We start from the raw sequence: 25282 nt of genomic DNA on the forward strand, positions 1-25282 counted from the left end.
CTGGCTCATTTATCTTCATTGATGTTACAACTGCTGATGGTAGTAGCATAATGAATTCTGAAGTGTATAGATACATCCTATCTGCTCAAGTTCAAACAAATGTCTCAAAACTCATTGGCTGGCCATTCATTCTACAGTGAGACAATAATCCCAAACATACTGCTAAAATAACAAAGGAGTTTTTTAAGCTAAAAATTGTCAATTCTTGAGTGGCCAAGTCAATCACCCGATCTGAACCCAATTAAGAATGCCTTTTATATGCTGAAGAGAAAACTGAAGGGGACTAGCCCCCAAAACAAGCATAAGCTAAAGATAGCTGCAATACAGGCCTGGCAGAGCCTCACCAGATAAGACACCCAGCAACTGGTGATGTCCATGAATCGTAGACTTCAGGCAGTCATTGTATGCAAAGGATATGCAACAAAATACTAAACATAACTACTTTCATTTACGTGACATTGCTGTGTCCCAAACATTATGGTGCCCTGATTATGTGGGGGGGGGGGGGGGGGGGGGAGACTATGTATAAACATTGCTGTAATTTCTACGAGGTGAAACCAAAATGTATAAAAATAACCTTTATTAAAATCTGACTATGTGCACTTTAACCATATGTGATTTTTTTTCTATTACAAACCTCAAATTGTAGAGTCCAGAGGCAAATAAATAAATGATGGGTCTTTGTCCAAAACGTTATGGAGGGCACACAAAATGCTGGAGTAATTCAGCGGTGAGGCTATGGGGAGAAGGAATTGGCGACGTTTCGGGTCAAGACCCTTCTTCAGACTGATGTCAGGGGCGGGACAAAGATATAATGTAGGCAGAGACAGTAAGACTAGTGGGAGAACTGGTAAGCGGAAGGGGAAGGAGAGAGAAAGCAAGGGCTATCTGAAGTTAGAAAAGTAATTGTTCATACCGCTGGGGTGTAAACTACCCAAGCGAAATATGTTTACTTGAATGAGACTTCGCTAAAATAGGTGAGTAAACTAGATTTTTATTTAATGATTTTAAGTTCGTCATTATTAAGTATTGCAATGGAAAGCTTAAACACAAAATATGAACAATAAAAAAGGAAACAATAAATATAAAAACGGTTACTCTGCTTTTAATTCACACATTTAACCAAATGGACCAAATGGACATTACTACTCAAGGTCTGCTGCAAAAACTTGAGGCATCAGAAAACCATGTAATAATAATAATAATAATAATAATAAATTATAAAAATCATTAGCACAATCAGAATTTGGCTTAGATAGTTATTTAATTGCAAAATTAATGTAATCTTTCTGGTATAAATTAGCCTAAGGATTTGATGAAATCATGCTTGAAAAATGTAACAAAAAAAGGCAAGAAAACACAGACATATCTGATACTTTTCTTTGTAAAAACAGATTAATTTTTTTTTGCTTCATCTCGTTATTTTGGCTATACACCATGACCTACACTTCTTAAAATACAGGATATGAAACTATATATATATACTACTCATGTATATATATGTATGTGTGTATATACATAAATATGTGTGTGTGTGTGTGTGTGTGTGCATATATATTTGTCGCCTCCTTTTGCTCTGGTATTTTATTTAATTCACATGTTTAATCAATTTTATTATTAATGTTTAATGTTTTATGTGTCATTCCTAACTGTCACTGTATTGTCACTTGCGGGCAGAGCACCAAGGCAAATTCCTTGTATGTGAATACTTGGCCAATTATTCATTCATTCATATAGACACACACACACACACACACACATACGTACACACAAGTAGTGCAATAATAACAATAATAGTATATTGTAGTTCAGAGCTTATTTGTGGTTGTAGTGTTTAATAGCCTGATGGCTGTAGGGAAAAAGCTGTTCCTGAACCTGGACTTTATAGTTTTCAGGCTCCTGTACCTTCTTCCCGATGTGGTGTGGGTCTCTGATGCTGGCTGCCTTTGAGGCAGCGACTCTGATAAATCCCTTGGTGGGGAGGTCAGAGCCGGTGATGGGCTGGGCAGTGTTCACAATTTTTTGAAGTCTTTTTCGCTCCTGGGTGGCCAAGTTGCCGAACCTGGCCATGATGCAACCAGTCAATATGCTCTCTACTGTACACCTGCGGAAGTTCAAGAGAATCCTCTCTGACATACCGAATCTCTGTAATCTTCTCAATAAGTAGAGGCGTTGATGTGCTTTCTTGTGCTGGGTCCAGGAAAGATTTTCGGAAATATGCACGCACGGGAATTTGAAGTTTTTGACTCTCTCCACCTCCACTCTCTCCTGTTTAATATAAACAGGATTGTGGGTCCTCATTCTTTCTCTTCCAAGGTCCACAAACAGTTCATTGGTTTTACTGATATTGAGAGCCAGGTTGTTGTGCGGGCACCATTTGGTCAATCGATTGATCTCACTTCTGTACTCTGCCTCATCACTATCTGTAATTTGTCCAACAACGGTGGTGTCGTCGGCGAACTTGAAGATGGAGTTCACACTGTGTCCGGCTACACAGTCAAGAGTATAGAGTGAGTAGAGCAGGGGGCTGAGCACGCAGCCTGGAGGTGCTCCCATACTGATTGTTAATGAGGATGAAGTGTTTCTGCCAATTAGAACAGACTGTGGTCTGTGGATGAGGAAGTCGAGGATCCAATTGCAGAGGGATGCGCAGAGACCCAATTCCGTGAGCTTTTTTTTTTTTTTTTAATCAAAAAATGCATTCAATTATTAAAAATAATATTTACATTACAATAAAACAAAACAGAACCCACCACCATAATACGACAAACAAATATACTAAACAAACTACTATACAACTATGTTACAATCCTTGTCAAGGAAGCATTCAAACCCTGCGGTGCCCATCGGTCCCAGAAATCCCCCAGGGTGCCAGTGGACAGCGCATAGTCCCTCTCTAGTACCACCCAGGCGTGGGCGTAACCCTGGAAAAAGGGCAGGCAGTTGGGTCAGGCATGGAAACCAGCTTACAGGGAATGCCAAGCTGTAGTCTATAAACAACAGCCTGACGTAAGTGTTTTTATTGTCCAAGTGGTCCAGTGTGGAGTGGATAGCCTGTGAGATCACATCCTCCGTTGACCTGTTGTGACGGTAGGCGAACTGTAGTGGGTCGAGGTTTTTGTTAAGGTAGGAGTTGATTTGCACCATAACCAGCCTCTCAAAGCACTTCATCACCATGGACGTTAGCACCACTGGTCGATAGTCGTTGAGGGATGTCACCTTACTCTTCTTGGGCACTGGTATTATTGATGCCATCTTAAAGCAAGTGGGAACCTCAGTAATGAGAGGTTGAAAATGTCCACAAAAACTGCAGCCAGTTAGTCTGCACAGGTTTTGAGAACTCGACCGGGTATACCATCAGGTCCAGACGCTTTCCCAGGGTTCACCCCCCGAAGGATCTTCTGAAGTCGGCCTCAGTAACTGTGACAGTAATACCATCAGGGTGTATGAGGGTTCGGGAAGGCACTTCAATGTTCTCCCTAGCAAAGCGTGCATAGAACGCATTGAGCTCGTCAGGGAGTGATGTTTCGCTGTCGCTTGAGCTGCCTCCTGAGTTCGCCTTGTAGGAGGTGATGGCATGCAAGCCCTGCCACAGTTGCCGAACATCCGCCTCATCCTCCAGCTTGGAGCGAAAGTCCCTTTTGGCCTTTATGATGGCCTTTTCAAGATCGTATCTAGATTTTTATAGACCTCTGCGTCACCAGACCTGAATGCCCGGGATCTGGTCCTCAGAAGAATGTGCTGTGAAGTAACATTATACCTGTCTTGGGTTATGGGGAGAAGGCAGGAACATGGGGTTTGGAAGGAGAGATAGATCAGCCATGATTGAATGGTGGAGTAGACTTAATGGGCCAAATGGCCTAATTCTGCTCCTATCACTTATGACGTACCTTTCTGTGCTACTCTGACAATCAACACAATTTGACTCAAATTGTTCCCAAACCTGTCGCTGCACTATCAGCTCATAAAATATATGCTCACTCCAGCCCCAACAAATCTAGATGTTACAGTGATACTGAAGAAAGGCACAACACACAGTAGGCAGAATGAGTTAAAATGCTGTTGCCAACGCCCTTAGCCAGTGTAAATGCTGAGCATTGGTTCTCTCAGATTAATGCAAGTGACTGCTGCTCCTTTGATTCATTTCCCCCATCAAACCTTATTTTGTGGATAGTATTAGCATTTGCTCGTGGAACTATCTTCCTTCAGCACCACTCCTTAATTCACTGAATTCATTTAAAATAGTTATCTGTTCTTTTCCAGAAATTCTGACGAGACCTTCCCCTTTTACCACCAGCAGTCTCCATATCTGATGACTCAACCTTTGCCTTCAAACTTATTATCTTTTTGCCCTCCCTAAATGTAATCTCCTACTCATTTTTTACCACCCCATCAACCTTCACCACCCATTTCACCAATCAGTTAGAGCCACTTACAACCACATTCCCCTCCGACTGTGTATCCATGCCTAGGGTTCAATTTCAACACGAGAAGGCAGTCATTCAGGACAGACTTGAGAATAACTTATTTTCCTCAGAGGATGGTGAACGGTTGCAATTATCTACCCGACAAGGCTGTGGACGCTCAGCTGCTGAGTATATATTGGGCAGCACAGTGGCGCAGCAGTAGAGCTGCAGCTTTACAGCACCAGAAACCTGGGTTGGATACTGATCTCAGGTGCAGAATTACCATTCTCCCTGTGATGGCGTGGGTTTTTTCCAGGTACTCCAGTTTCCTCCCACATTCTAAAGACATGTGGGTTTGTAGGTTAATTGACCTCTGTGAAATGCCCATAATGTGCAGGAAACGAAAGTAGGATAACATAGAACTAGTGTAGTTCTACGTGGTGTAGTGCATGGGTGATCAATGGTCAGCGTGGACTCAGTGGGCCGAAGCACCTGTTTCCATGCTCTCTCTCTAAAATTAAAACTAAAACTATATTTAAGGCAATGACAGACAGCTCTTTAGATATCGAAATAATCAAGGCTTTTGTGGTCAGTGCAGTAAAGTGCATTGAGGTACAAGGTGAGCTGTCATCTTAATGAACAGCAGACCAGTCAAAAGGGGCTTCCTCCTTTTCTTTCTGAAGGGCCTGTCCCACTGTACGAGCTAATTCAAGAGCTCTCCCGAGTTTTAAAAAAATCAAACTCGTGGAAGCACGTAGCATGTACGTAGCGGGTACGTCAGAGCTCGGGACGTCTCTTAGCGGCTTGTAACGCTAACGGCAGGTACTCGGGAAACGCAGTAAGCTCGTGAAGATTTTTCAACATGTTGAAAAATGTCCACGAGAGCCCCGAGTACCTACGAGTGGCTATTGCCCTAATTCTCCGAGGTCGAATCAGGGGAAACTCGGGAGAACTCTTGAATTAGCTCGTACAGTGGGACAGCCCCTTTATGCTAATGATTCAAGCCTAGGTAGGCATCAGAATAAAACATTTGTTACAACACCCTAATGGTGTGGTGCTTTCAGTAATGGAGTAGGTGGAACAAAGACATCTGACAGCATGACTGTCAATCAACTGAACCTGAACTCAGGAATGTAAATGTTAATTGCAGAGCACCGTATGCACCACTGGGTGGCATCATAGCAGCAAGTTTGGATCAGGACTAGCCCCCTGACATTTTAACAAAGACATTATAAATTATAGAGAAAGACACAAAGTGCTGGTGGAACACAGCGGGTCAGACAGCATCTGTGGAGGGAATGCCGGGTGACGTTTCAAGTCGAGACCCCTCCTCAGACCAACTTTAAATCATAGAACCTGACCAGATAGAAGATGCATTGCAGATGCTCAAATCCTGTGTCGAACATAAAATGCTGGAGTAACTCACCGGGTCAGGCAGCATCTCTGCAGGACATGGATAGGTAGTTTGAGGCGATTTAAAATCAACCTTTGTCTCAGTGCTACTTCACTTTGAAAGAATTATCCAGTTTCTTACAATTTTTTTAAACCTCAAAATTCATACCTCTGCCTTCACCAGTATAATTCATCATTATACTTCTTTATATTAATTATTTATTGGCACTGAGGGCAGTTCAGAAGAGATGCATTAATGTGAGTCATCACATCATGAGCAGTTAATGAAACTAAATCTGTTTTTTTTTTTGTTGAGAAGTAATGAGGGATGATCTTATTGAAACATATAAAAAGATCTTTAGGATGCAAGACAAGATAGATCTAACAATGTTTCTGCTAGTGAAAGAATAAGGGTCAAAGGACAATCATAAAATTAGGAACAGTCATTTAAAACCGAGGTGCTGAGGGGCTGCTTCTTGCATATAATTGTGAATGTCTGGAATTCTTTACTCCAGAGTGTTGTGGCAGTTAGGCTATTGGAGGTACTTAAATATAAATAGATATCTTCTTGAAAGAACAAGGAATTTGGGGCTATGGATTATTGGTACAGAGGAGGCCAGAAACAAATCAGACAATATCATATTGAATAACAAGGTTGAATGACTTATTCCTATTCTCTCAGAGGTATGTAAAACTAAAGGGGACAGATAGGGTATTTAGTAAAAATCTTTTTCCCCCCCAAGGTGGAGATGTCAAAGACCAACAGGGCATAAGGTGGTTTACAGGGAATGTGAGGGAAATTTACTCCCCTATATAGAGGGAATGGAATCTGGATTGCAATGTCTGAAAAGTGGTAGAAGCAGGCATTTTTTACAACATTTATCAAGCATCTCGACAAGTATTTGAAAGCACATATGGGACCATGGGTCTAATGCTAGCAAATGATATGGGTGCAGATAGGGACAATGGAAGGTATAGACAGAGTGAGCTCAAATGCCTGATTCTGTGCTGCAGACCCTCAGACTCCCGTAACGTCCACTGGCTTCAAGCCTTAGGTTTAATTCATGATTCAAACCTTGTGTTTGTCTCCAGCCTTGGGTTGCTTCCCAGCTTTCACATCCAGCACTAGCTCCTCAATGTTTGGTTTGAACTGTTGTAACAGCAGTGCAGTAGGAGGACAATCATCTGGATCAGTTAACCCTTGACTTACGGAAAGAAAATAATATTTATACTGCAAGTCTACAGGGCAACCTGGCCAGTCTAACATTTCCACAACCTGTAAGAAAAACAAAAATGTTAATCACTTAATGACCAATAAGGACACCCAAAATAAAATCTATTCCATAAAATTTAGCAATTTTAATTCAATTTGGATCGCACAAATTGAACGTATAAGAGTATATACATATTTACTGAACCCGGCAGTTGAAATAGACAAAAGGAGGCGAAAACAGTGCATCAACTTTTCTTGTATTCTTCCACAGAGATATTAAAGACTATTACTAGTGGTCTAAGGCTATGACTGCATCTTGCCATCATGAGCTGAGAAAACTGTTTGTCAGGGGTTGACATAGACGAGAAAGAATAAGGCAACATGCTTCATAGCAATCAAGTAGCATTCTAAATATCAGTGTAAGCAACCCGCAAGCCATTTTGTTGCTAAATATTCTAGGTTTATAAATATTTTCCTTATGCAGACAACCCCACGTTACAGGGGTATCCATTCCTTGTAAATGGCCTGCATTAAATATTCATAAGGCGAAGATAAGTCATCTGCTCATGCAGCAGGGGATGGGAGTTTTTTAAAAAGTGTTTGTTTGCTTACTTTTATTTCCCCTTAATTTTCATATGAATTACATTTTATTCTGTATCCCAGATGTTTGGCAGAGATTTGTGAATTCTGCAAGGTACAACTTCTGATCCCAAAACTACCATAATGCAGGGATTGCTGGTACAATATTTATCAAAGGATGATTTATAAGTGAAATAAAAGTAGAGTCATAGACTCATGCAACGTGGAAACAGGCCCTTCGACCCAACTTGCCCACAGCGACCAACATGCCCCATCTAAACTAGTCCCACCTGCCTGCTTTTGGCCCATATCCCTCCGAACCTACCCTATCTAAGTACCTGGCTAAATATTTCTTAAACATTGCAATAGTACCTGCCTCAACTACCTCCTCCAGCAGCTTGTTCCATACACTCTTTGTGTCGTTATGCCACAGGTTCCCATTATATTTTTCCCCCTTCACCTTAAACCTATGTTCTCTGGTTTACAATTTCCCTACTCTGGGCAAAATACTCTGTGCGTTTACTCTATCTATTCCTCCCATTAATCTGTACACCTCCATAAGATCACTCCTCATCCTACTGCACTCCAAGGAATAAAGAGCCTGCTCAACCTCTCCCTATAGTTCAGTGCTTAGAGTCCTGGCAACATCCTTGTATATCTTCTCTGAACCCTTTCAAGCTTGACAACATCTTTCAATATCTCTCAACAACTTACAATATAATATTGAGGAAGACGTGTTAGCTTGATGAACAATTTGTGTTTTGAGAGGTTTCCAACTGGATGAGAAGAAAAGTTTGAAAGATGCAAAGTCTCAATGCAGATTGTGGGAAGATGCCTCATAGACTGCTTGCAACGTTGTTGTCCAAGCCAAAATCTGAAAGGCAATTTTTAAAAGAATGTAGACAAAGATTCCATTTGAAGAAATATTGCCTAGATTTAACAAAGTAAATGTCAAGGAATAGTTTTCCCTCCCCCCACCCCTCCTAATTGGTTCTTAACCCTTCCATAATGTTGGAACAAATTGATATTTCATACTTACTTCAGCTGCTGTAACCAAGGAATAATTCGCTTCATCTCATCATTGATGGACTTTTCAATGTCGTCTAACGTAGACTGGTCTGATGAGAGGCAATGACGATGTAAAAATAGAAAGACAATGTAACCAATAAAGGAGAAATGATATGGATCACATTGACAGAAACTTAAGAAAATTTAAGTATGGAAACAATTATTACAAATTGTCTTTAGTGTCCAATTTAGTTGCTTCTGTTAAGGTATTGAATATGTACCTACAGTGGCAAATCATTGCAAATTCCATCGATTGAGGAGATTATTTAATAAAATCCCCTGAAATAATTAACTTCTACCTTTAAAAATATACAATAGGGAATCTTGTAAACCAATTGAATTCTTGCCATATTGTTAGACAATTGTAGAAAATTTGACACCATTAAGCTTCGTGTCTGTGCCAACATCAAGACCATGTAACTCCCACTTCAATAATAATATACAAATCCACATCGTCCTCTGATCCATCTGCTCCCACAATCTTTATGTGCACCTTTGTTCATTCTAAACTTGATTACTCAATGATGTTTCTTCCATATCCATCCTCCATGAATGCAATATCATCCAAAACACCACTATCCACGTGCAAACTACCATCAAGTTGCATTCACCCAACAGCACTATTTGTACTGACCTCAACCTGTATTGCGCAACCTTTGTTTTAAAATTGCTCTTCGGAGTCTTACTCCACCCTATATTTTGATATCCCCCAGCCCCAGAATGGCTCATTATTTCTGGCCTCTTCATCATCTTTGAATTTAATCATAGCAGCATTGTCAGCTGCACATCACTTCTAAATATCTTCCTTTCTTTAATCCAACCCCCAGTAAAGATTTTGTCACTTGTAGGTCTTGTGAATTAGTGCCATTTTCCAAGAGTGTAAAATGCCCTTTGAACATTTTGTTACATTAAATTGTGGTATCAGTAAGTTGTTGCTGAAAGCTGAATGCCAAGACCAAGTTAAATCACATCTTTAACAATAGATTTTAAATGTCTAATTTATTTGTCAATAAATGGTTCTATTAGATACCTGTACTTAAGAACAAGCCTTCTGACAGCTGTACATTTTCAATGATCTACCCAGAAATAATTTCTGCGTGACATAACTGTACTATTGGCATCTTAGAACATCCAATACAGCAGAGGAACAAACCCTTTGGCCCACGTCAGCACCAAACAATATGCCAAGTTAAACCAATCTCATTTGCCTGTATGCGATTCACATCCCTCCATTTCATGCACACCCATGTGCCAATCTAAAAGCTTCTTAAATACCACTATCGTATCTGCCTCTTCCACCATTACTCTGGCAGTGGGTTCCACCACTCTGTGTAACAAAGTACCTTGCCCCATACATCTCTTCTAAACTTTGCTCCTTTCACCTTAAAGCCAAGCCCTCTAGTCTTTGACATTTCCACCTTATTCAAAACAAAATTCCTCCTTTCAACATTCTGCATTCGTTGTGGAAAAATTAACATTTACCATATTTTTTATCAAAGCCCTTAACAAAAACACCTCACACTTTTAATTTTTATTTTGTGTTAAATCTAAGTGATACAAGATCCGTGCACTTACCAATTGCATATAGCATAGGTTGAAACATTCCTGAATGCAGATCCACAAAAATGTGAAGACATTCGGATCGACCACAAGGTTCTAAGATTGGAATAACCAGTGTTGGTAAGGCTGTCTCAATAAAGGCTGAAAAAAAAAATTAAAATCACAACATTGCAGTTGTTTTTATTATTTTTATCACAGGGATAAAGATGGCAAAAGTTGCATTCAAACAAAAAAAATAATGAGAAGACACAAGAGACTGTAAATGCTTGAACCTACACCTGAAAACACAGCAAATCAAGCAATAGCATGGAGGGGAAAAAATTAGTAATGTTTTAGGTCAAGAGCTTGAATCGGCACTAAGTGATTAGTAAGGGTGTCGAGGGTAATGGGGAGAAGACAGGAGAATGGGGTTAGATGGGAAGAGATAGATGAGCCATGATTAAATGGCAGAGTAGACTTGATGGGCTGAATGGCCTAATTCTGCTACTATCACATGACCTTATGAGTGCAGAGAGGGAAAATAGCTAAAGTAGAGAGGGAGAGAGCAAGACAGTGACCAGTAGGTGGACTGAGGAGAGGTGAAAGACTATGGGCAGATGGATCCAGATAGAGAGGGGGTAAAGAATGGAGGTGGACTTGGGAGGTTGGTAACTAGGTGACAACAAAAAATAAAAAAATCCAAATGGAACCAGGTGGGGACCAGCGGAGGAGAGAATAAAAATGGATTTGGTTGCTGGAAGGTGATGGGCAGAAACACAAAGATTACCGTGGAATCTGAAAAGAAAATATGTTATAATGGGAACCATTAAGTGGGAGATGAAGAGTAGATGATATAATTAAGCCTAATAACTAAGCCAACTACCACCAAATTAAATTTCAACTACAGAATATTATTCCTGTAATTATGCTAGATATTCTCATCCATCTATCCGTTCTGAAATCCAGCTATTGAAATCACATTCTATGCTCAAATGCTCAAATTCTATGCTTCTTAAAGGCAGTAAATTCAGAAAATAGAGAAATCTGCAAAAAACAATCATTGAAGCAGCAGAATTTGGTTTTGCATCAATAAAACTGTCGTTATTAAAATAATATACATAGACTAATCTTATTTTCCCCCCAAATCCCAATATTGCAACATACAGTTATCATTGTGGTTATAGCTCTGTAGAATGGCTTTCAGCTCCTGTAGCTTCTGATGTGAACGCGCGTGGACACTGTCAATCAAAAGCTTCTCAACAGAAAGGTGGTCAACCTATGGAACAGAACACTTTGAATTAATAACTCATTAATCCATGAACATTTTAAGTCAATGTCGACACAAATAATTTGGAAACAATGCTACACCACTCAAGTAACTGTAAATTGATTTTATTTTCTTCCATCTGTGCTATTGTTTTTAAAAATTACGCAAGATCTTTACGGATAAAGGGGCTTTCACCAAGTTCCATCCCATGATATTTATGTTGGCCAAGTATTAAGGTAGAGGTTTAATGGTAGCAAATAATTCTCGTATTCATTTGTCGAATGTTGACATAAAGTTGTACAACATGGAAACAGGCCTTGTCCATGCCAGCCAAGATGACATACTGGGCCAGTCCCAAGTGCCTGCATTTGGTCAATATTTCTCGGAACCCTTCCTAACCACCTACAGTGTCTGTCTAAATGTCTTATTAAATTCGTAATTTTATCAAGTCTGAGTGGGCCACATGCTGGTATTTGGATTTATATACGGCCGGAAAAATCCTTTAAATATTAATTGAAAAGCAGTAAAATTACTTGACAAACATTTCAGTAATAGAAAATGAACTGAAGATATAAACAAACAGTTAAGAATCTTAACCTGAAAAAGTGCTGGAGTAACTCAGCAGATCTGACGGCATCTCCACAGAACACAGATAGTGATGTTTCAGGTTGGGACCCTTCGACAGATTAATTAGTTTAAAGAAGGGTCACAACCTGAAACATCACATATCCATATTCTCCAGAGGTGCTGACCCACTGAGTTACTCCAACACTGAATCATTTTTTTGTAAACCAGTATCTGCAGTTCCTTGCTTCTACAAACGTAATCCAAACTTTCATAGAGTGGTACAGCGTAGAAAACAGGCCCTTTGGCCCAACTTGCTCACACTGGGCAACATGTCCCAACATGTTGCTTATTGAAGGTCAGTAACCCCATTCCATTGAACAGGATTGCTATCTGAATGCCAGCAATGGCAAAAAGCTGAAGGGCCCAATAGTGCACCCAACCTCTCAACTCACTATGATCCATAACATTAGCAAATGGACTAAATGGAGTCCAGAAATGTGTTTGCATCTGACCTTCAGTGCACCCGACACTGTAGAGCACAGACATGAAAACAGACGGAGTCAGAGGGCAGACAAATGGCACTTCCTGACTGAATTAACACCCACATTGGAACTCATCCCAGCCCAATATCACAACATACTGGATTTAAATGCACAAATCCACTAATGGAGGATCAATTGCTTCCCCCCACCCTCCCCGCACAGAAACACTTGCCACAACACCAAATAAGGTTTGTTTTGCTTTACAGTGCAAAAAGACCCAATTACATACATAATATATTACTCTAAAGGAAATTAACCAGGACAACTATACAAAAAAGGCTAATGATGAACAAGTGAAATTGTACTGTTTTCTTCCCAACTGTAATTAATAAAAGAAAAAATGCAGAAAGACATAAGTATCATATTACCTTCATAGCACGTTCTATTAATTTAGAATCGCCAGCTGGTAAAGGTGGATCATGAGATATTTGTAAAGGCTTAGAGCAGTCATTCTCATCGATCTTTATCATGACCTTGTGAACTGAAGCACTGCCTGTTCTTCTTCCCAAGACTTGCTGGCTGTAAATCAAATAAAAACGCAGTGAATTATTTTTTCATGTTATTTTATCAAATCATCGTACATAATAAGTTATTGGTATTGCATTCAGGTTCAGAAATTAATTAATATGCAAGACTTCGGAGCAAAACTTTATGATGAAAATCCCATTAATCGTAGACATTTGTAAACAGTGGAAAGATACATTGATAGAATATGCATTTTAAGCCACGTGGACACAACATTTAGTGCACCTATGAAGCTAGAACACAATGTGTCCATGAGGTGTATTATCCTTCTACAGAATCATGGCCCAAAAGGTAGAATTTGGGAATATTTTTACAATAATTACAAATTAAACTGAGATCCCCCAACTACTGCTCTCTGCCAGTGGGTTTCTCCGACCTATTTATATGACCACACCAGAGTATTATTTTGTTTCTTATTTCATGTTCCAGATGTACAAAAGCACAAAGAAATAGTGGACATATTCAGTAGAGGATATGAACAAGCCAAGTCAAGAGAGTTTATTGTCATGTGTCCCAGATAGGACAATGAAATTCTTGCTTGCTGCAGCATAACAGAATATTGTAAGCATAAATACAGAACAGTTCAGATCAATTCAATATACACATAAATAAACAGATAAAGTGCAAAGGCTGTTACAGTTCAGAGTCTGTTTGTTGGCGAGTTTAATAACCTGATGGCTGTGGGGAAGCAGCTGTTACTGAACCTGGATGTACCAGTTTTCAGGTCCTGTACCTTTTACCCGATGGTAGCGGAGAGATGAGTGCATGGCCGGGATGGTGTGGGTCCTTGATGATGTTGGCAGCCTTTTTGAGGCAGCGACTGCGATAGATCCCTTCGATGGTGGGGAGGTCAGAGCTGATGATGGACTGGGCAGTGGTCACAACTTTCTGCATTCTTTTCCACTCCTAGACGCTCAAGTTGCCGAACCAAGCCACGATGCAACCAGTCAGCATGCTCTCTACTGTGCACCTGTATAAGTTCGAGAGAGTCTTCTTTGACATACCGACTCTCCATAATCTTCTCAGGAAGTAGAGGCGCTAATGTGCTTTCTTTATAATTGCATCAGTGTGCTGGGACCAGGAAAGATCTTCGGATATGTGCACGCCCAGGAATTTGAAGTTCTTGACCCTTTCCACCATCGTCCCGTGATATAAACGGGATTGTGGGTCCCTATCCTACCCCTTCCAAAGTCCACAATCAGTTCCTTGGTTTTGCTGGTGTTGAGTTAGAGTTAAGGGGCTATCCCACTGTACGAGCGAATTCAAACGCCCTCCCGAGTTAAAAAAAAAATCAAACTCGTGGAAAGCACGTAGAATGTACGTAGCGGGTACGTCGGAGCTCGCGACGTCTCTTAGCGGCTCATAACGCTAACGGCAGGTACTCGGGAAACGCGGTAAGCTCCTGAAGACTCGTGAAGATTTTTCAACATGTTGAAAAATGTCCACGAGAGCCCCGAGTACCTACGAGCGGCTATCACCGCAATTCTCCGAGTTTGAATCAGGGGAAACTCGGGAGAACTCTTGAATTAGCTCGTACAGTGGGACAGCCACTTTAACCGTAAAATTTTAACTCTTCCAAGTTCTGCTGATATAGGATTTAAGTTCAGAAGTAAAGAGGTGGGGGGTGTGGAAGAGGTGAGTAATAACCCCCCCCTCCCCCCGAGTCTCAACCCGAAACGTCGCCTATTCCTTTGCTCCATAGATGCTGCCTCACGCGCTGAGTTTCTCCAGCATTTTTGTCTACATGATTCTTAAGATCATTTATGAACTACTTAATTAATCCTTCAAGATCCAGTGAACTATTTAAATCCACTATAAAACACATAGTGCTGGAGTAACTCAGCGGGTCAGGCAGCATCTCTGGAGGAATGGAAAAGCAAGTTGGAAAACAAGTCAACTCAAGTGAGAAGTTCATTTATTCATAATACTTAATTCACAATGCTTCTCTGTGTATACCCAAACAATACATTTCATCATCTCCTGAAAAACCCAATTTGCAACATAATTAGGATTTACTCACTTCCAAACGACCAAAGTCAGGCACTTTCCAGGCTGATACCGTTCCACCTGAACTAGATCACCCCAACGTTCTCGAATTAGCATCTGCGCCTGCGAGTGTAAAACTTCCAATTGCAATGACAAACAAAATGAGTCTGAGATAAAAGATTAAGGAAATTAAGTAAAATAGACAACAATTCTTGATGCAGTTTCAAAATGTTATCTATTTTGCAAAATGAAGATTAAAAAATAAACTTTTCCTGTGCAGATACAAGTGAAGAGAGAAAATTAATAGTGTGAGGTAAAGACAAGAAATAAACCAAGTTTTAAGTTTAGAGAAGATAGTAGGGATAGAGGGGGCTAAATGGAATAGCAGTAGTGGTTGAATAATAAAAGTAGTCAAGGTGGCAGCTCAAAGAAAACATTCAAGGCCAAATAAATAACAAGCTATATGAGAGTTGTAAGTGAAAGATGAATGATATCCAAAATTCCCCCAAAAGAATAGAAATCAAAAATTGTAAGCTGGAAATGCAAAGTGGAAGGCTGGAATGTATGATTATGCTACATTCAATGCTGAGTCTGAATACAAAGAGAAAAAAAATGAAAAATTAAAGTTTTGAGTTCGAAGACACTTCGCCAGCAACATCAACTCCTGATCCTTTCACCATTCCCATCATTTTGTTTTTATTGTACAATTCCTGCAGTTTTCTGATTTTCAATCGTCTTGATTATGTCTCGTTGAAGATGATGTGATGAACCTCAAAGTTCACTGGAGCATCTTAGGAGGCCAGGAACAGCCAGAACAAGGAGAGTAGAAATAACAGTCAATTAAAAGCTTAGGGTCATTCATTACGTGTGTTGGTTCCCCAATATAATGGACACCACAATACCAACAGCAAATGCAATACACTAGAATGGAGACTGCAGATGCGGGAAGCTTTCATCTTACAAGATGTGGCACTGAAAATATGCAATGTGCAACATTTGATGCATTAAAAAAAGTCTTTCATGATAAATGGAGCAATAGCAATGAATCAGGTCGACAAAACAAAAGATTTAATCTACGTATGAAAAATCCTTGCAGTGTGCTTGAGTAGTTATGAACCCATTTTAAAAGAATACATTTATGCAAATATACAATTTAAAAAAAAAAAAACTGCATTAGTAAAAATTTACAAGTAAACAACTTACTTTTGGTATGTTATTTTGGTATTGTTACTTTAGCCACATCTATTCAATAGACGTTACAGCACTATGAAGAAAACCTCTAACTTTTCAATGATCAATGTTTGATCTACATTAGATCATTAATAGCAACATTCAGTGAATATAGCATTAACATATTCTTCTTCAAAAAAGGTCACATTGTAGAAGTTAATATTTTGGATACGTAAACAGTTGTACATGTCCTGTAGCGGTTTGTCATCAGCAAAGAGTCGGGACTGTACCAGCCGATGAATAAAATTGATTTGCATGCTATGAACTAGAGCACGACCATCTGAAATAAGAACACAAAGACATTAAACAAATTATTTGAAGATATCTGCGACAAGAAGAAAATTGAACCAGCAATCTTTTTGGCGACAATAAAAGGTCATACTATTATAATAATGAGTACAGGGACTTCAAATAGATTAGGATGTGTAGCTTCCATCAATATAGTCTGAATGAAGTTATAATATCGCAAATATCTAGAGGTATCCCACAATATCAAAAGGATACTTAACAGGAATAAAAATTAGACAACCACTCACTTTTTGGCCAGACCATAAAATGAAAAATGATCCATGAGTATGCCATCAGTATGGATGTTTAACTAAAATGGTCACAATATGGCCACTCGCAATGGGTAAAGTATCTCCAGCAAAGAATAAGCAATCATGCTCAAGAAATAATTATAAAATAAATTGCAAATAATAAGTATGGTGCTTCTTTTCATTTGAATATAACATAGTGTTTCTTTTCATTTAAGTAATTTTGAATTTATTAATGGAGGCAGGGACCTAGAAAATAAAATGGAAACTTTGTTTGACCAAGATCAAAGCACAAAAAGCAAACAGTAAACTGTATCTATTTTACATTATTCTCACTTCTGTGCAAGTCTTACATTTCATAAGCCTAGTTTCCAGTCAAATTAAAATATGTTCTTCATTTGCTGTAATGGATGAGGACCACACTTAAACAAAAACTCAAAGACTCCAGTTTAAGTACTGGCTGAAGGGAATGGAAATATCATAAAACTGTTATTGATAATTAGCTCTGGTGAATATTTGTGTTTTATGCTAAACAGCAAATTACCTCCCGTTTCCTTATCTTCTACAAGTATTTCTAGCTTGAGGAGGCGCCAAGGAATTTCAGGATCATCGCCCATCACCGTAAGTGTAGCTTCAAATTCACCTTCTACACGAAACTTAACACGTCCATTTGCTTTACAGAAAGGACCAGAATTTTAAAATTAGAATTTTTATTTACATCTTTATGCATTGTAACCTAAATTACATTATTGCTTGAAAATAGCTTCAATCTAAATGATGATGCGAAAAAGATCTTTAAAGTATTAAACCTTGATGTATTTCAATCTCGGGCTTATTTAGTATATACATACCCTTTGTCTTTTTAGATCACATTTCAACATGTTCACATAAAAAACCAAAACTATTTTGTTTATGCAATATCTTGTGTGAACATAGTTTAAATTATATTGTTGTTAAATAATTATTCAATATTTACCGTGCATTTCTAAAATTACTTACTAATCATTTTAGTGTTGCACTGTGAGGTTTATACACACAAATTCTGCATATTCTAAGCAAATTATTTCAACTCCATACTTAGCTTTCCAACCAAAGGATGAACATCTCAATGAGAAAACACAGTCTTAATGAAAATAAAATAGGTTGCATTGATGTCACAGGAATAAACAATTAAACTAAATTAAATAACTGAACACAAGAACAATCAATCTGCAAAAATATTTGAGGAACAAAAAATTACAGATGACAAAATTATTTCTGGAAGTTAGATCAGGGGTGAATACAATTTATTTGCAGCCAGTACCTGCTGACACATCCAAAACATTCACATAATTAGAATTTTTTAAAAAGTGGATAGCCTTCAACTGCTGCAAAATTATTGCAAGATAAATTCCATAACTGTTTTAAGTATTTAAAGAGTGAAAGCTTTGTTTGCGGTAGAGCACAGTGACCTCAATTAATACACCAACTTGAATAAAATTCTTACCAACTGTAAGGTTTGCTAGTTGTGGAGGAAGATCTGTTGTCACTAGTCGATGTCTCAGAATCTGATTGAGTTGATGCAGTGTAGATTGCTTCTCACTTTTTGTTATTGGATTTGGAGGAATGATTTTATCCTATTGGCAATTTACAACCAAGTTTAATGAGAAGCCATGTTCTAACTGTTTCAATATAAGCTGAATATAATTTATAAGAAACTAATTGTACTCATAAACACAAATGTACATACAATTGTAACCATTAACTTTTACAGAAAGTTGGTAGGATGGCCTAAAAATGTTTCTCTGCATACAAGCAGGTGAAAAAAAAATACAATCAACATGTCTAATACATTAATTTTACTAAAAAGTAAGCCAGGAAGCGAGCGGGCAAGATCATCTCTGACCCCTCTCACCCTGGCCACAAACTCTTTGTATCACTCCCCTCTGGAAGGCGACTCCGGATTGTCAAAGCTGCCACAGCCAGACATAAAAACAGTTTTTATCCACGAGTAGTTGCTCTACTCAACAGCCAAAAATCTGTAGCCTCCCTTTGATCTGGTATTTTGTTGGTTCACATGCATGATCAATGGTGTTTTATCATGAATGTTTTATTATTATTATTAATATTTAGTGTTTTCTGAGTCATTCGTAACTGTCACTGTATGTCATGTTGTTACTTGTGGGCGGAGCACCAAGGCAAATTCCTTGTATGTGAATACTTGGCCTATAAACTTACTTACTTACTTAAAAAGCAAAGTTCTTCAAAGGGACCTTTTTAAAAGTAAAACCAAGATACATTCCACAGTTCCTTCTACCTCCGCCTCTCCCCATGCACTACCCCTGAAGACTAATTGTTTTCTCTGAATAATTTTATGACTCTTGGTACAGTGGCGCAGCTGGTAGAGCAGCTGCCTCACAGCACCAGAGACCCGGGATCAATCACAACCTCGGATTCTCCCTGTGACTGCATGTTTTTCCTCCGGGTGCTCCGGTTACCTTCCATATCCCAAAGATATGCGGGTTTATAGGTTAATTGGCCTTTGCCTTTAGTGCGTAGGGAGTGGATGCAGATAGGGAAGGGGGATAACAGACTAGTGTTAACAGGTGGTCGATGGTCAGTGTGGACTCAGTGGGCCAAAGGGCCTGTTTCCTTGCTGTATCTCAAAACTAAACAAAATATCACAAATTTATGTGAAAGTATTTAAAATCTAGACAATGTTTTCTTCGCAATTAAGTGTTTAACTGCACCCTCCATTTTTCTGAAACAAACTCATACATTATTTCAAACTAATACAGTTGAAAATACTTCAGTGTTATAAATTGGTATAACTTTAAGAAAACCCCAACTATATTTGCTCAGCCCCATTTGGGGTTAGCAATGGTGTTAGACAAGGGGGAATTTTGTCCCCAGTCCATTTTAATCCATATATTGATGATCTGTCTAAACAATTGAAAGCCTGTAACACTGGGTGCGTGATTGGTAATTATTTTAGTGAACCATATTATGTATGCAGATGATCTTGTGGTCTTTAGTCCATCTAGCGCTGGTCTCCAGCAGCTCCTTACTATATGTTCCGTGTATGGTGTGGAATATGACATTAAATATAATGCTAGTAAGAGTGCTGTTATGGTCTGTAGAACCAAAGAGGATAAATGCCTAAAATATCCTGTTTTTAAATTGTCTGACAACAATCTTAGTGTCTGTAATAAGATAAAATATCTAGGGCATATTATTACAGAACAAATGACAGATGATGAGGATATTTATAGGCAACAACGCATGCTGTATGTACAGGCAAATATCCTCTTGCGTAAATTTGGTGCGTGTGCAGATGTGGTGAAGATGTCGCTATTTAGAGCATACTGCACACTCCTCTACACTGCGCACCTGTGGTCGAACTATTTAAAGAAAAGTATGCAGAGACTAATGGTGGCATATAACGATGCCATGAGAACACTGCTAAGGCAACCTAGATGGTGTAGTGCCAGTAATATGTTTGTGGCTGCAGGAGTCAGTACTTTAGAAGCTATCCTAAGACACCACATGTATAAATTCATTTGCAGGATAAATGACTCTAAAAATGTGCTTATTGTGGCCTTGACAAACATAAGGGTTAGCACTACACGCTACGAATCCCAGTTGTGGACACTGGTATCGTTGTCTCGTTGTAGGGCATTGATCATCTTTTAATCTGGATTTTTAACTTAAGTATTGTGGGTTTTTGTTAAATATAAATTATGATGTTTTTATGTGATATACCATGATTTTATATATATTTATGATATTTGATATGCAATGCATTTTTAATGTAATGTTGCCCCTTGTCTGGACCTTGAGTTCGTAATGAAGTTTATTATTATTATTATTATATTGACTAATAACTTTGTTTCGTATATTCTATTGTATGTTACAGTGCATGGTAAATAAAGTATCATTCATGTTTTTACATGCTTGGTCGAGGGTCTTACCCGAATACAAGTAGGCAGACGAGGGTATGATCCTGTTGTGAGGACATCAATAGCGAATGGAATTGCAAAACTTGGTAGGCGAGCATGGACCAATGCATCTCTTGCCAATGATGCCATTCGATCAGCAGTGTCAACAAAGATGAAAGCCTGTTGATCCAGGAAATTTGAAATCATCTAGATGGGAAAAGAGAAACGAAAATGAAGAGTGCAATTTACAATTAAATAGCATAACTAAATTTCAACAAAAACTGAATAAGGATCTGTTCTCAAGGATATTATTCCGAATTCAATAACGAACAAAATCACTCAAACCAAATAATTGAGTTTAAGCAATTTAGTCTACATGAGAAAAGTTAGCAAAATAAAAGTTATTTTCCAGTTAATGTTGAGAGAGAAAAAATATTATTAGAGTCTCTAACAAACAGTGCACTCAAGAGACATTTGTATTGATCCTTGCAGTTAAGACATCTTTTAGTCCTTGGAATACAACAACAATGAGCAAATTCTACAAATCCATATTTGAAGCCAAGCACTATTTGCCAGAAGAATAGTCTTGAACAGGATGGTGTCCTCGTGAATTATTTTACCTTCACATCTCAATCCCTCATTCATGAAAACTAAACTGAACATTAAAAGCATCCAAACTTCACACTATTCAAGTTTTATACAAGTGCACAACATAAAAAATGGCGAGGAGAACGTGTTTAGTTAGTGAAAATCCTTTAAGGTTTGACAATGGACCGATAGAAGGCATCAAATTGACATTTTTAGAAATTTGACATCGGAAAGTAAATATGAGTCGTCATTCATTTTCAGTGAGAGAAAAAAAATGAAGAGACAGTCATGAAACCTCTCTCGTACATCTCCCATGATTGGGTATAGACTGCCACTGGATAACAGGAAATGGGGATCTTCAAAGAAGGGTGGTGGGGGACAGGAGCTAGCAAGGATCTTGCGAACTTAGTCGAAGAGGTTATCCAAATACAAGGAGAGTATGTGTGAAGAAAAGACAAAAAATATTTTGTATTTATTTAAAATACTGCTTAGAAATAGACTGCAATAAATTTGATCAATTTATATTGATTCTATCAGTTGGAATATACAATGAAAACATAACAATTTAATTATGATTAGATCCTACTTTACCATTGGATAAGAAATGATATAATTATGAAATAAGCGTCTATAGATGGAATGATGATAATTATAAGATGAGCATATCTAGCTCTGTTTCATACCAAATCCTCAGAGGTTTGTGGTGACTGAGCCTAAGTTTTAGTGAGAGAAATAAATGGCTAAGTCGCAATAAAATTGAAGGAGACCCAGAAATTGAGCAACAAGACAAAGTCAGGCCTGTTATTGATATGCGCAGGTATCCACATAGAAATAGAGATTAAAAAATAAAAGCTGATGGAATTTTAATTTCAGTTGCAAAAATGAAGGTGGTGAGAAAATGTGCTGCACTAGCCTCCGAATCTGATAACTGTTAATCTTTCCGTCAAACATCGTGATAGTGATATGCCTAAAACTCAGTGTAGTGAACCAGTGCTCAAAATAGTTCCAAAGTGATAGGCAAAGGCAATCTCAGTTTTAACATCATAACAATTCCTGCAACCAGATTGGTGTTCATGTCAAGCATGAAAAATCTCATCTCTCCCAGAAAAACCATGTAACTTCACATGGATTAATGTATCCCGAGTTGTACATCATTTTGCCATGTAGCTAAAACCCATCACCAATGTGAGCAAAAAACATGCACAATAGTAAATAAATGAATTATCAATTAACCCTTTATTGATAATAATAATAATAGTTGAGGGACAAATGTTCCCCGAAATATAGGCAAATTCCCTCCTTTTGTTTAAAATGCAATCAAATCTTCAATGTCGGTTTAATAAATAAACAGAACCGTAATTCCTGATCCAGTAGCAGTGTGTACACAGCAGTCAAGCTCACGGGGTCAAAAACCCAGGACTTATGTCTGCATTCTAATTCAGATGCTGCCACCAGTTGAGCTAATTTTATTCACACCCTGCATCCCAATGAGTTTCAAAACAATACTATTGAAGTCCTTTGGGATCACTCGAAAGGAGACATTTTGCTGTTTTGAAAGAGTAATATTGCAAAGGGGGTGTTGCTGACGGCATACTAAATTTATGTCCAAACATAAATGTCTCTTAGCTATTAGCTCCTAGAAGAACAAGAGAAAATCCCCAGATGCATCTCAGAACAAACAAAAACAAAATGACAATCAGGCTCTGACATGAAACATTAACTTTGTTTATCCCTATGTGGATGCTTCACCACTTGGTAAGTATGTCCAGTATAATGATTTATTTAAGATTGGCAGGAGCAATCAATGTCGGTCCATGAATAAAATGAACAAATATGGCAAGCCAGTGTGTTGTGCCAGTTTCCATATTCAACCCAAAAGCTCCATGGTAATTCAAATGCCTGGGCAGGGTGACCTACCAATCAATATTTGTTAGGAACTTATAATTCGCCCTTCCGCTCATGGTTAGGGTATTTTCAGTAGGATGTTTATCAAAACTCCACATTAAAAAGTCACATTGTTGACACTTAACACTATCTAGATGCAAATGCAGGTTTCTCGATCTTGGCTATTAATTTATGCCTAAACTCTCTTTTAGATTAGAGTGTACTCTATATACAAGGCAAAGAAAACTCTGCATGGACAATAGCTGCATTTGGACACCTTGAACTATTAGATGTGCCAGACACTGAGTGCATTAAGACATAACATGCCGGTCTAGGAAAAGAAAAATAATACAAACGGATCCCCTCTACATCTGTATAAATGTCTATTGAGTTGTACCTTATGAGCCCTTAATAGACTTACCGCGCATTTTTCCACCTTTCCAGCATTGCTTGCCCATTTTACCAATGCCAACAAGCGAACAAAAAGTTGACGAGTTCGGCTAGCAAACTGAACTATTTCAATTTTCCTGTGGAATTAAAAAAATATATATATATGATCAAAGTATTAATGCAGACAACAAATTTGCTTTAATGCATCATGCAATCATATCCAAAGCAAATCAGTGGCAACACTGATAATGATTCCTTTCTCAAAGTGGCAAGAATGAGAGAGGCCATTACTCAGTACCTCGGTACATACAAACAAACACGATTATCATCTCTATCAGGGCTGATTCCATGGCTAAGAAGTTGCTAAGTAACAATGCTACTGATTTTTGGAAAGAAGTGAGAGCTCTTAACAGCGCAAAACATCTCTGCCATGCACTGTAGATGGAATCTCCAGAACACCTAATATCGTGGAGTTATGGCGACAGCATTATAGTACTTTATTCAACTGTGTCCAAGATGATTTGTATAGGGGGGACAATATTGAGAGTAGTGATTCAATGGTGATTATGTCACATGAGGTGTATCATGCCATGAACAAGCTGTCCAACAACAAAGCAAGTGGCATAGATCATATTTCTGCTGAACATCTTAAGTATGCGAGAATGAGGATAGCTCCTCTCCTTGCTATTTGTTTTACTGGCTTTAGTATTCATTGCTTGTTACCAGACTCAATGTTGTCTGTTCTGCTAGTGCCGGTCATTAAGGACAAAGCTGGTAAAGTAGGCAGCCTAAATAATTACAGGCCCATAGCTTTAGCCCGCATAGTGTCAAATGTCCTAGAAACAATTATGCTGGATAGATTAAATGTTGGTTAACTCCACAGATAACCAGTTTGGTTATAAACCTAAACTTGGCACTGACGTGTATATATGCCCGAAAGCAGATTGTAAAGAAATATAGAGGTAAAAACTCATCAATTCTTATGTGCTTTATTGATGCTTCCAAAGCCTTTGATTGTGTTAATCATAGAGAGCTGTTTGTTAAATTGAGTCAAAGAGGGGTGCCTAAATACATTGCGAGAATTCTGGCCTACTGGTATGCCCACCAGACTATGCAAATAAAATGGGGCAATAGGGTCTCAGCCCCATTTGTGGTTAGCAATGGTGTTAGACATTTTGTCCCCAGTCTTTTTTTAATCTTTATATTGATGATCTGTCCAAGCAATTGAAAGCCTGTAATACTGGGCGCATGATTGGTAATACTTTAACGAACCATATTATGTATGCAGATGATCTTGTGGTCTTTAGTCCATCTAGTGCTGGTCTCCAGCAGCTCCTTACTATATGTTCTGTGTATGGTGTGGAACATGATATCAAATATAATGCTGGTAAGAGTGCTGTTATGATCTGTAGAACCAAAGGGGATAAATGTCTAAAATTTCCTGATTTTAAATTGTCTGATAATAATCTTATAGTGTCTGTAATAAGGTAAAATATCTTGAACATTTTATTACAGAACAAATGACAGATGATGAGGATATTTATAGGCAAAGGCATATGCTTGCTGTACAAGCAAACATTCTCATACATACGTTTGGTGCATGTACAGATGTGGTGAAGATGTCTCTGTTTAGAGCATATTGTACACCACTCT

The 25282-nt window shown here is 38.5% G+C and overlaps 1 protein-coding gene across 2 annotated transcripts in view; it reads right to left on the bottom strand.

Moving 5' to 3' along the window:
- Positions 1-25282, bottom strand: part of med14 (mediator complex subunit 14) — a 72920-nt gene that overhangs the window by 40493 nt on the left and 7145 nt on the right. For both annotated transcript variants that reach the window (XM_055644620.1, XM_055644619.1), the window contains exons 3-14: positions 23661-23766; positions 20801-20974; positions 18337-18466; positions 17395-17523; positions 16487-16594; positions 15119-15251; positions 12942-13092; positions 11362-11473; positions 10234-10359; positions 8630-8708; positions 8305-8464; positions 6874-7074 (exon numbers count right to left, since the gene is read on the bottom strand). In XM_055644620.1, the coding sequence (XP_055500595.1) occupies positions 6874-7074; positions 8305-8464; positions 8630-8708; positions 10234-10359; positions 11362-11473; positions 12942-13092; positions 15119-15251; positions 16487-16594; positions 17395-17523; positions 18337-18466; positions 20801-20974; positions 23661-23766 (1609 nt within the window). The remainder of the gene's footprint in view (positions 1-6873; positions 7075-8304; positions 8465-8629; positions 8709-10233; positions 10360-11361; positions 11474-12941; positions 13093-15118; positions 15252-16486; positions 16595-17394; positions 17524-18336; positions 18467-20800; positions 20975-23660; positions 23767-25282) is intronic.

Source organism: Leucoraja erinacea, chromosome 13 (genome assembly GCF_028641065.1).
Source record: "Leucoraja erinacea ecotype New England chromosome 13, Leri_hhj_1, whole genome shotgun sequence".
Lineage (NCBI taxonomy): Eukaryota > Metazoa > Chordata > Chondrichthyes > Rajiformes > Rajidae > Leucoraja > Leucoraja erinaceus.